The following is a 13,014-nucleotide window of genomic DNA, read 5'->3' as shown; positions in this document are numbered from 1 at the left end:
CCGCTCCCCTCACCTGACCCGCGCCCGGAATCTGCCCCGCCACCACGGAGACACGGCCCGGCCAATCAGCGCGCACGGCACCCATCGCCACGGCAACGCGCCGGCCAATCCGCGGCGGGCTCTCCCGCCTGGCCCCACCCCCTCCTCCGCGGGGCGGGGCCGCACTTGTCAAAGAAGTGGGCGGGGCCGGCGGAGGGCGAGCGGCCAATCACGATGAGGTTTTTGCTTTGGTGCCCAATGGGGGCGCGGCGCCCGCGCGGCCCTTAGTCCACGGGAGCCGAGCGGGGCCAAACCCAGCTGCGGCCGCGGCCTCCTTCTCTCCGCGCCCCCCCACCCGCCGGCGCGGAGTTGGCGGCGGCGGCCTCGGGCTCTGTCCCCGCGTCCCCCCTCCGCGACCCCGCCCGGCCCCGCGCCCCCGGCTCGCGCCGCTCCGGCAGCGCCGCCTCCGCCCGCGGGGCCCGGGCCGTGCCGGGGGAGGAGGGGGAGCAGCGCCGCCGCCGCCGCCGCCGCCGCGGGCGGGCCCGTCCCCCAGCGTCCCCCCCGAACACCATAGGCGGCTCCGGCTCCAAGATGTCCAACCGGGTGCTCTGCCGGGAGGCCAGCCACGCCGGCAGCTGGTACACGGCCTCAGGTACCGCCGCCGGGAGCGGGGAGCGGGGGCTGAATCAGCACTTTGGGGCCGCCGGGGCCGGTACCGGGCGCGGGGAGGGGCCGCCGGCTCCGCCCCCGCCGGCACATGGCGGGTGGGGGGGGCTGGGGGCTGCTGCCGGCGGGGACCGGGCAGAGCCGGGGAGGGGGTGCCGCGGAGTACCCCGAGCACACCTGCCCGCCGCCGCTGTCCCTCCGCTCCGGCACGGCTCCCTGCAGCGGCGCCTCTCGGCGGAAACCGGCGTTTGGTCCTCGCCGGGCACGGATCGGGCGCCCCGGCTGCGCCTCGTGTGCCTGCCCTGCCCAGCAGCCGCGCCTCGCCGCTGCTCCCCGTGTCACGGCGGCGGGGCTGGAGCCAGCCCGGGGCTGTGTCCGTACCCAATGTGCTCTCCGTCGGAGCCCACGGACGGATTTCAGTATTTTCAACTGCTCCTGGTGTTGTTTTTTTTGTTTTGTTTTTTTTTTTTTTTCTGTTTTGCTAATTCTATGAGAAAATACCGGCTGTCTGGGATTAGAAAGAAGGGGGAGAAGGTGTGAAAATAAGGAGGTTTATTTTACTTCTTGTAGAGGTGTGAAAATAGGGAGATTTATTTCTCTTTTTGTAGTCCAAGAAATCCTTCTATTTTTCCTTCCCGATGGCTTTCTTTAGTAGGAGTGAAAAGTTTCTAAGCAATAGCGCAGAGTGGCTCTGTCCATTTAAACATGTGGTACTTGCCGAAGAAGAATAGAAGAAAAACGTGGTGCATTGGAGAGCGAGCTACAGATCCCCGCGCCCACGCCGAAAAAAGGGCAGGAACACATAATAACGGCTGGGTAGCACATGGGTTTGGAGATAAGTTTTGTTCGGTTTTGGGGCAGAACCGCTTTTGTGGAAAGGATACGCATTTGTCCCTTCAGAGCTGTTAATAAGATTTGTAAGGGATGTTCTTTTACTGGCCTCGGGAGTAAAGATGATTACAAAACTGCAGGTGAACGAGCTTAGATGAACAAGAGGCTGTCGTAATGAGCAGTTCAGAGGGATAAGGGGGTACAATTGAAAAGAAACCAAACCAAACAATGAAGTGTTGCATTCAGAATCCTAAATTAACATCTAAGAAGAATTGGATGTGAAAAGTCATGTACTTCTCTTGGATAAAATAGATGTGTTTTCCCCTCTTCTCCATAAATTGATGAATGAGGTATGAGGCAATAAATGAAAGGGAAGGAAAAAATACAGGGAGGAGGGTAACACAGGAAGAGGCGGATTGTGTGATAAGTAGCTGTGCTTCAAGTGGTTGGGTAGGCATTTTCGAGACAACAATAGAGGATGATTGTTTTCCTTCTGAGCTTAATATTCTAAACATAATTCTTGTATCCATTACAAATCTGGCGTCAAACTTTCATGCAGCTTGCAACTACGTTTATTTCCGATGATCTAGAAAAGTAGGTAGTACTCCATTTACAGCAAGTATGCAAAATCATGTTAAAGGTATAGATTTAACCATGTGCAAAGACATCTAAACGTCAGGGCTTTGTGGTAATCACCTTGGTCCTGCAATTTATATTTTCATTTACGAGTAAGGCAGAAGACTGATCTGTGATACTGAACAGCTACATGACCTTACATGCAAATTATGTAGTTTGTTTGGTATTGGACTTCATATCAAGTTATTACTGGATACTTGCAAATAAGAATCTTCATTTTCAAAAAATCATTTAAGAGGCGTGGATACTGTCTTCGACTGTTTTCTTTAAAAATTCAGTGCATAATTTAGTTAGACTATACTCTAGTAAATGTGTGTGACTAGTTTGGCCAGTGCTAGTTGTTTGTAGTAGGACATCTGACTCCTATTGCTTTTGGGCAGTCCTCTGGCAATTGTTGAGGAGATGAGGGATGGTTGCACAGACACACTGCATTAAAAAAACCCCTAACTGAATCATGTTGTAATAATGAATTATGACAGCTGTGCTTGTGACAAGCTGAATTGTTACCGTGTATATGGTGGGGGTAAGTGGTTGGTGTTGCATAATCTGGGGATTTTGGAGATCTATTTTTCCTTAAATGAGCAAGGAGCATTACATACCTTGCTATAGAACTCTCTTCTGCTGTTTGCACTGGATATGTGAGAGCAGGAATTGTGCCTGTTCAGCAAGACAAGAACTCCCTAATGTTAGTTGCTTGAAAGCTAGTTTTTGTGTGCCATTTAGTGAGGTCCATCAAAACTAGAGAGAAAACAAATGGGCACCAAGAAACTATGTTTTCATCATAGATTTAACTTAAAATCTTCCTGTATTTCAGGCCAGGCTCACATGTCAGCTGCTACATCAAACTTGTAACATAGGCTTCTCAATTGTACTACTTGAAGAAAGCAGATTTTACCATGTGTTTTCAGCCTGCATAGCTTCAAGGCTGGAGCTGAGGCAGGGATTAATTTGAATTGTGATAGTTCTTCAGTGTGTTCCCATGGTTCTCTAGGGATTGTCTTTTCAAGTCCTCCTACCTCCCCTGTTCTTTGTGCTGCTGTCTCGGCCCAGAAGCGATTTGCCGTGTTATATATAAACTGGTGAGCGTTTAAGATTCCCATTTCCTCCAAACTGCTCTCTTTCTACAGAGCTGAGGTTGATTACACAGGGTGAGTGGGTACCCTGGCTACCCTCATCCTGCTCTGTAGTTAAGATGATCCAACTAAACAAGTAATGAAAAATGTGATTTTTTTTTTTTACAAATAAGTTCAAAATCTTTGCATCTGAAAGAATTTTTAAAGGGACTGGGTGAGGATAAGGTTTTTAAGTGGTAGTTTATTCTGAGGTGCCTGGTACCTAGGGCTAAAACATCAACCCACCTTTCAGGATGATGCATGGCATCCTGGACTTGAGAGGGGGTTTACTGTAAAAGTGAAGAGTCCATTGCTATTTAAAAAAAAATATAAAGAATTCTCTAAAATCTGTCTGTAGAAGTCAGCTCTGGGAAAGGAGGGCCAAAGCCAGCTGAGGGGGAAGAAGACAAAGGATGGATACAGAATGTAGTCCAGCTTTTGTGGTCAGAGTATATTCTTAAATTTGGCTAGGTGTCTCCTCTGCACTCCAGGAGTGGAAGCAATATCAGAAGTGAAGCCACAACCACGAAGGAGCTACTACTCTTAAAGGATGTTCAATGCAGTGTGTGTTAGAGGGTTTGGAAGAAATGCTACTTCTTGTGTTTAGATACTGCTCATTTCCAAGGGACAGCAATTGCTTCAGCTGAAAATAGACCAATGCTCCATAATTTTCTTCAGCTATGGGATATGCATTGCTTGGGTTCTGCCTTGGAAAATATAAACATGCACTCCCTTCTAGTATGAATATGCTACCTACTTGTATGATGCTAATGAATGCTGTAGAGCAGGTGGGACTGGCTGTGCAATTATGCACATCCAGGCACGTTCGCATGTTACAGTGTTTCATCAAGTAAACAACTTTGTATTAGGGGCAAAGTTGGGTCCCAGTGAGAGAGCTCACTACTTCCTACTCAGTAAAGCTGAGAAGGGGACAAGAAGTGGAAGATGAACTTCGCCATGATTTTACAGCATTTGACTGTCCGTGTGTTCTTCGTTGTGTGCTGTTCTAACAACAACAAAAATCTGAATATTAAGTTCTTTAAGAAGCTGCAGCAGGTAATTGCAGTATGAAAATTTAAACCAAAAGGATTGACATATCTTTTCCTCTAGAATTCTTGGTGTGGGGAAGTTAATGTTCATTCCACATCAGTCAATACAGCATCTTAATGAATTTCAGATGTATACCTCTGGAGCATTTGATGAGCAGCAAAGAAAACAGTGAAATCTGGTCAGTTGTTCCTCCTCCTACTTAGCAGCACTGCTGAGCATGGGAAGCTTTACAGCTGAGCTTCCGAACTGAAACTGTGCTATGCCCATTGCTAATAGTAGGCCACTGGTCTAAACAACCTTGTTCTTTACTTACAGAACTTGGTCTGCATGTCTACTTTAAAAAAAAAGTTAATGTCATATGACATGCCATTGCTTTTGTGGACTAGCAGCTTGGTGTTTGCTGGCCACTGAAAACATTTGCAAAATTTAGATAAAAGTATATAACGTAAATTAAAATATCACACAGCACTTCTGTCATGTAGATTGTTAAAAAAAAAAGAAAGAAAATATCACTGTTGTGTGGTGAAAAATAGTACACTCACATTTATTTTTGGAAAAAATTCCCAGTCCTGCTGTGTTAATTCAACCACCTAGTATCCAGACCTCTTGAGAAATTGATTTTTAACCAGCAGGTGGAAGAGGAAGATGATTAAGGACAACTTGAAACAAAAATGACCTAATTTTCAGTGTGTTTGAATGCGGGCAGAGACATTCCTAGATATACAGAAAGAGCAGATGAAATGCAATGGAAATGACATGCTATTCTAAGCGTGGACTGTATGCAGGATAGAGGTGTTTATTCTTCAATGTGAGTAGATTCAGTAAGTGCTGAGCAATTACTGCTGTGGGAAATCAATCCATATGCTCCTGAAATGAAAATTAACATCAGCTATGTGCATATTTTATTTCTTCTGTAGCATGTCATGACAAGTGGGATGTCACATTACAGTGCTGAACATGGCTTATTGGCTCACAGCTGGCCTCCCTTGTCTAGCCCCTGGAAAGTGCTAAATGAATACTGTACTGCTCCTTGTTAATGTGTGTGATAAGAGTTCTTGTTTCAACTTTTCCCCAGTCAATGGCATGGTGATACTGATAAAACATGAAGGTTTTTAGTAGGCTCTTCTAGGTCACAGGAGTAAAAAATCAAATTGAGAGTGTATGAATAACAATATTATGTGATTTGAAACTTGCCCTGCAAAACAAGTGTGTTGTTGTATCGGTTAGGGCTTATTTCTCTGCTTTCACTGGCCAAACCATGGTGGCCAGAGGTGTGCTGTTTGCCTGTGCCAACTTGCTGGAATTAGGAGAACCTTAATTTCCATAAGCTTATTAATGCAAATGTGAGTTGGCAGAGTAATTGCTGTGTCGACTTGAAACACCATTGCATTCATTGTCTTCAAAGCTCTTTTTTTAATGATGAGCCAAGTAAATGGCCAGTAAATATTTGAAGAGACTTTCAACTTAATGGTATGCTTGTGTTTAGAGTTTTCTGCTACCCTAGCTTGTCAGCAAAAGAACCCCAAAGGAGGTAGGCACTGACATCTTGTTGCTACCATTTATAGGGATTAAGCTTCTAACTTGTTTGGACAAGAAGTGCTAGAACTCTTGAATAACTGGCTGTCATACAGCCAGCGATGTTTCTACCTTGTCTTTTGGGTGGAAGACTGCGTGATGGTGTGTAGATCAGCAGGAAAGTATAGTGCCTTGAAGAACTTCAGCAGATCAGAAAATAAATGAAAAGGCAATTGTGTGCCATGTATCATCAGTTTAGAAGTTGCATTTCCCTCAAAGCTGGCCGCTATTTTCACACATTTTCAACCCTTTCTCTTCCTTTGTTATCCCCAGTAAGATGGGTGTTAATGCTTTTTGTACTGCCTTTGTACCAAATGCTGTTTTTTCTGATGTCAAAACCTGCATACTTTGTTAGTAGCTCTGTGAGATAGGCAGCTCCAAGGTACAATAGCAGTGTGATTCTGATGTAGTAAAACTGTTCTCGTTTGTACTTTCTGGGGCTTGGGGGCACTGAGGAGTAATGTGAGAATGACTGTTCGTTTTAAAGAATGGTGCTGTAATCCCAGCATTTATATGCTTGTTGGCATGGGCTGGAACATCTCATCAGCTTTAGAGAAAGTGTGTACATCAGTTACAGCTGTTTCTGCTTTGCTGTGATGCTGAATGTGTGTAATCCATTCCCCAGGCCTGCTGCCCGCAGTTTCTGAGGGCAAATGCTGCTGCTGGGTTTACTGACCCTGAGTGGCCGTATCCCACCTTAACTTAGGGCAGAATCTCTTCTCTGTAGTGTGTTGGATATGGGTCTATGCTGCAGCTGAAGTGCTCAGAAGGGAATCACGTGTGTGACTCTGTGTGGTTTAGACTAGGAATGCAGATGAGGGGTTGAGGAAGATGTTGTCTATGTCATAAAAGAGTCTATAAAAGTGATTTACTGTGGCATGCCAAGAACCCTGGCATACTCCCCAAAACTGGAATAACTCATCACAGCTCGTTCATAAATGTAATGTAGAAGTAGTGAATCATCATGTTATTTGTAGATGCTCATAGACAAATGGATCCAGGAAAACATGGAAAAAGCATGTGGGGGTCACTGAAATCAGATGTATTTTTTTTACCAGATGTATTTAGGGATGGACTTGGCAGTGTGAGGCTTCTGGTTGGACTCTCTGATCTTGGAGGTCTTTTCCAGCTTGAATAGTTCTATGATCTCTTGTAGTGAACAGAGCTTTCTGCAGTAGCGGGATAATTAATGAACTGATCATGCAATCTTAATGTTGTGACACTAGCTGAAGCATTACAAATACGGCTGTTAACTTGAGTTCTTACCTTGCAATCTGTGAACAACTAATCATAGTGTCTTACAAATTCATCAGTATTTGCTTTGCAATGTTAAATACCAAAAGTAATATCTCCCTCCCTTTGGTTGTTTATCTTTTTTTAGGCTTTTTATGGGGAAACTGGATGTGTCATTACTGACTCTTTTATGAATTAAACATGGAACACAGCATTAATATGCAGACTGTATTATTCAGCTTTGTATACTGGAAAAGTGTACTGGAATAATTTGAAATACAATTTCTAGGCTATTATTTCTAGCTGAATCATTTAAATACTGTCAAAATCAGTATACTTCAAGAAAAGAATGTAGATTTAACTTTCACTGTACAATTGGAATTGAAAAAGTATTTTATATTTGGTGTAGTTCTGGTATCATTAAAATAGGCCTACAAGCGTCACTTAGTGAGTACTTTCACAAATTTCATTTACATTTAGTGTGTATTAGAGCCAAAATCATTCTCAGAAGCGTGGAACAGAATGTCACTTGTTTGGATCTCTGCATGACCTGAGTACAAAGGTTTTTTTATGAAGCTGGGTAGGTACATGTTGGTTGATATTCTTAATGAGTGGTGTTATAGTTGGTTGTTTTGTTATGGTTTTTTTTTTCAATTCCTCCCAACTTTCAGTAAAGAAAAATCAAGAACTAGTGGAATACTGGAGAGCTGGGGGATGCAAATAAGAGCTGCCACCAAGGCAGATTGTGATGTCTGTTTCGATCTTTCTGTTGTGGCTTCAGTTTTATTTTTCCCCATTCAAGCACAACTTGCAGTTTTAGTTCCATCATAGGATACATATACAAAGGAATTAATGTGGCATTGGTGTAATCTCTGTTTGCATCTTAATTTTCCCCCTGGCTCTTGTTTGCATAGGTAAATTTCTGCATTGCTTGTAGTCTGATTTCACCATTTTATCAATATAGGAGGAGAGAATATTCTAGCAGTGGAGAATGTGCCCATTAACGTGAGTTGTTAGAAATCACCTTCTATTCCTGATGAATCCTAGTCTTTGCATAGCTGGAACTTGTTCTTTGTTCAAGGATTTGGCTTTTGTTGCATTGAGAAACTGGTTTGATTTTGGTTGTTTGTTTTTTTTTCCCAAGTGCGGTCTGTGTTTTTTGAAAAATTCTTACACTTTCTGTAATTTTAACTGTTAGTCCTCTCTCATGTTTCAGATTTGAGTTTGCCTAACAATTTAATTGTTTCAGATTCACCTCCAGAATTGTGAAGGAGTTCCCTAAGTTCCAGTTACTAAACTAATTGTATTCCAGCCCCCAGGGTTTCACTATTACTTTGATTTTTCTAATACCCTGCAGGAATAAAGACTTATTCATGCCTTGCCACACATCTTCAAGTATTTGTTGGACATATTTTTAAGGTGTAGACTTTTTTATCAATGGGGAAAAGGTAGCTGAGAAGTGGAAGACTCAAAGAAGGGTGGTGGCTTCTATAGGTAGGAGACATTCTTAGATAAGTAAAAGCTGTCAAGGCTGGGACTGCAGTGTTGCTGTCGTTGTGCTCCAGCATTACTTGCCTTCCTGCAAGTGCTGTACACATGCAGCCAGGGGCGACTTAAGCAGTTTTCCGTGGTGCTGCTCTAAATTTTGATTGAAGTTTATACTCTTCCAGTAAAAAAAACATTCACTGAGGATTCAGTGCAAACACTAAGTTTTCCCTACCAATCTGAAAAAGTATGTTTTGTATGTGTAATGGTGGCTGCAGGAAAAGGAGCAAAATGCCATTACATTATGTTGACACTTGGCATAAAAGCACTTCAGCCTCACCGACAAGGTGAGGTTGGCTGTGGAAAGAATGTGCTGGTTTGGCTTAACCTACAAAGTCTGGGCCATGACAGCTGTAAATTGGGGTGATGAACTTAGCTGACTCACTACCAGATGTCTTTGTGTTATTATTCCCTGGGTGACAATGGCATGCAAGTCATGTGGAAGGATTCTTTCTTACTTACTCTAGAGCTTTGTGATGGGATAATGTTGATTGTTAAAACAAGTTGTCCTTTTAGGGATGATAATTGAATAAATGCTGTCTGTAGTTGTTTCCATAAATTTGCCTCGTGGAGACTTGGTCTGTGCTTGCAAATATTTTAAACCTTGGCATAACTTCTACTGGTTTTCAAAACTAAACAGGATGTGAAATATCCACAGATAATGTCAGAAATCTTTCATTACACACCTATGTTTATACCTGACTTCATAGGTTTGAAATGTAGATTCTAATGTTACATATTTCAGTGTAGCTCGTATTTTGCTGTTTAATCTTCTTTTGATCAATGAAAGGTCTAATCTTACAGTATTAATGCTGAGGTATATTGATTGTTGCATCCAGAAATTACATCCATAAGGTTTTCTGCCCTTTTGTCTGGGTTAGCTTTAAAACTCCTGTTGCTCTCATCCTGCCTGCCAGCTTTATCAAGATGAGCTTTCCACCTGAGGCTCAAGGAGCCAGAATCTATTTTATTTCCCATCACAACAGCAAGAGACTACATGGGTGGCAGTGCTGCTCACTGTCCATGCTGGTCAGCTAAGGGCGATGTGTGTTCACTGGGTTGTCTTGATGACAGTTTTTCCAGTTAAGCTTCATTTAAATATGAGCAAAACTTACTTTTAAATGAAAAAGTTACTCATCTACTATAATACAATTCCATATGGCAGAGTATAGCTACTGTGATAGTGTGGGTTTATTTATGTTTTGTATAACCAATTCAAATATTTTGACTTTAACCTTAAGCATCCTCATGTCTAAGAAATTGGGAGAACAACTTTTCTGAACAGTTCAAGAAAAAGTTGGTACTAATTTGGTATAGAGTATCCCCCTTAAAGTATTTGTAAGCATAGGAAGCTGCAGGTAGGCTATACTTTTCTCAATTTGTGTTGCTACTGCTTGGGGTTTTTTTTTTTTCTTTAGCTAAAAGGTCATGGATATGTTGTACTCTCTGTTCTGTGTTAGTCCTCTGAAGAGAGAAATTTGATTGCATATTTTATTAAAATAATGCAGATAAGTATAACTTGAAATGAAAGTTTACATTAGGTCAAAATTAATTATTTAAACAGGCACCTTATACTTGCAATTAAAAGGAAAAAATCTGAAAACGTGTGTGTTGCTTGGTCCTTAAGTAAACACTGACAGAAGCTGTATCCCTTGGGTCATACTTGTCTGTTATTTTACTGCTTCTAGGAAGAAAATGTTACTTTGTTAGAGTGTGTATCTGTAATAGCAGAGTAAGCAAACCTGGTCATCTTACTCCACTACTGCACTGTAAGATTGGAAGTTCTAGTCAGATTCGTCCAATCATGAAATTTTAGGATATTACCAGATGTTCTGACATTTGTTTTTAAACTGTTCAGCAGGTTACCTGCCAAATTGCCTTAACCACATCCTTAGTGAAAAATCCTTGTTAAAGAAGGGATGGAGGAGGGCTAAGCACAGTGCCTTGCAGGGGACGAGTTCCCCTTGGTTTAGCAAATTGGTTTTGCAGTTGTGCTGCCTATGGATCCTCTTCCTTGAGGAGAATCATTCAGGTGGGCACAGTAATGTTTAAGTCTGGGTAGTCAGTGTTGGGAAAAAGTGTCCTCCTAAAGAGATTTATTCAGAGAATATTTTATCTTTCTATTTATTTTGTAGGAATTAGGAAAAATAATTATAGGTGATTTGTTTCTTCACTCGAATATGTAACAAATAAAAGTAGTAATACTGTAAAAGAGTACTGTTTTGTTTATTATCTTAGATAGAGGGTGGAAATAGAGACCTATTTATTTTTACTTAGCTTCCTCAATAGCCTCCATTTTCTAAGATGTCATGATGCTTATTTCTATTGCACGTCAGCTGTTTGTAATTTCCCCAAGCAACAGGAGCAGCACAACAAAATTGGTATGTGGTGGAATTTTTATAACAATTTCATAATTTCACACAATCACTTTATTACATGAGTGATGGCAGCTAATCTGTCACTCACCTTTTTAGAGTTGTAACTAAGGCTTTCAAGGTGTAATAGAAGGCTTGCACTTGGTCACTTCCTTCGTGTAAGAAGGTAGGGCTCTTCACAACTTCAGAAGCTGTCCTTTTTCAAGAAACACATGGATTTAAGTTTTGTATAAAAACTAATGGCTTCAACACCTCTACCCTTCACCCCTGCTTTTTCTAGAGAAAGCTTTTTGACTGTCCCTGATCAGGGACTGATTGGATTCTGCAAGAGTTGACGTCTTTTCTCTCATTCTCTGTGGTTGTCAGCCTTTTGGAGAGCTGTCAGCCCTTGCCAGGGCTGTTTGGAACTTATCTGTGAAATGGCTTCAGATACCTAATTAGGTTTTGACTTACACTGGCAGTTGGTAGTTCAGCACCTGCATGGTGAAGATAAAAAGATCTGCAGTGTGCATGAAGGAAGAAAAGCAGTGTGCTGCACCATGCTTTACAGATAAACTCTACTGGCATAGAGTTCTGTCAAAAGCATAGTATCACCTAAAAAAGTGCATGTATTTTCTTTGTTAATGGTATGTTACTTGTAACAGTATCAGCTGAATGAGTTGTACTTGAAAGCTTGTTTAGTGTTCTTTAATATGCAAGAATGTTGTACTGTATTTACCAAACTTGCTTCCTGAAGGATAGCTTAACATCAGAAAGTTTTCTTGTGATGGGAAATAATCAAAATGTGGCTTGTTGGGTTTTGGTTTTTTTAATGTTGTATTTCTAGAAGGCTTTTTTAATCATCTGTCCAGTGATTGAATTAAGAATATTTGCTGAGGTACAGAACTTAATTTTTAAAAAATTTAGATTTTGGATTGGCCAGTTATTGAAGTTAATGTCAATGAAGTGATTATGTACTTGTAGTATATGTTGATTGATCAAAAGTTGTTAAGACGTTAGGATAAGCATAATGCCTTCTCACTTTTAGCTTTTTCCTGTGAATTTACAGATTTCCCAGGTTACAGTGTTTTGTATTAAGCTTTTACTCTTGCTTAATAAATCCTTTATTACCATATGTGATCTTCTCATATTGGGCTCTTGATAAAGATCATAACTCTTTATTTCTGAATTCTGCAAATATGGTTATGAGAGGAAACAATCATCTGTTAGCGATTCTTTTGAAATTAGCAGCTATTCTTTCAAATGGTGAAGTGATGTGTTCATGAGTCCTCACAGAGCAAGAAACAATCCATAAGTGTGTGTTTGGATGTGCAGTAAATGAACTTCCCAGACCAGGAGGTTGAAACTTTCCTACTGTAACCTTCAACGTTACAGGGTTGGAGTTTCTTTTTGTTGTTGCATTGGGTGTTTTGGGGGGATGATTTCTTCTGTTGGCTTGTTTTTAAATTGAAACCCAGCTTTTAATGTTTAAGATTACTTTTAAATCTGCTGGACTTTCAAGCTTTATTTATAAGTTTTTGAGATGCATTAGGTTCTTTTATGGCTTCAGTATTTCCGTGTCTCTTCACAGGACCCCAGCTGAATGCACAGCTAGAAGGTTGGCTTTCTCAAGTGCAGTCCACGAAAAGACCTGCAAGAGCCATTATTGCACCGTAAGTATATCTAATGCTTGATTGGTTAAATGTGTTTTTGTTTTTCTGAATGATTGTGGAAACTGGTAGAAGCTGGTATTTAGCTAAAAGGAGTGCTATGTCGTTTCTAAATAATTATTTGGGATATAACATAGAATGGCAGAAATCTGTGCATCTTTGGATGTATGATTAGCTTTTGCAGATGGACTGCACACATATTGTTTGTGATCCAGTAAAATGGGTAAGAGTTATGCTAATGAGTAAAACAACAAAACCCCTCCTATAACAGAAAAAAAAAACTCAAAACAAAATAAGCAAAACTCCTGCATCCCTCACACCCGCTAAATAGAATTAAGCAAAGCTTAAAAGCAAGAAGTAATT

At 41.5% G+C, this 13,014-nt stretch overlaps 1 protein-coding gene across 1 annotated transcript in view; it reads left to right on the top strand.

Annotated features, from left to right (window-relative positions):
- The first annotated feature begins 501 nt into the window (after nucleotides 1–501).
- Nucleotides 502–13,014, top strand: part of MEMO1 (mediator of cell motility 1) — a 28,407-nt gene continuing 15,894 nt past the window's right edge. Inside the window, exons 1-2 of the mRNA XM_033055391.2 lie at nucleotides 502–631; nucleotides 12,573–12,654. Coding sequence (XP_032911282.1) covers nucleotides 571–631; nucleotides 12,573–12,654 — 143 coding nt within the window. The 5' untranslated portion in view covers nucleotides 502–570. The remainder of the gene's footprint in view (nucleotides 632–12,572; nucleotides 12,655–13,014) is intronic.

This window comes from Catharus ustulatus, chromosome 3 (genome assembly GCF_009819885.2).
Source record: "Catharus ustulatus isolate bCatUst1 chromosome 3, bCatUst1.pri.v2, whole genome shotgun sequence".
In the NCBI taxonomy this organism is placed as follows: Eukaryota; Metazoa; Chordata; class Aves; order Passeriformes; family Turdidae; genus Catharus; species Catharus ustulatus.
This window is presented reverse-complemented; position numbering and strand designations above follow the sequence as displayed.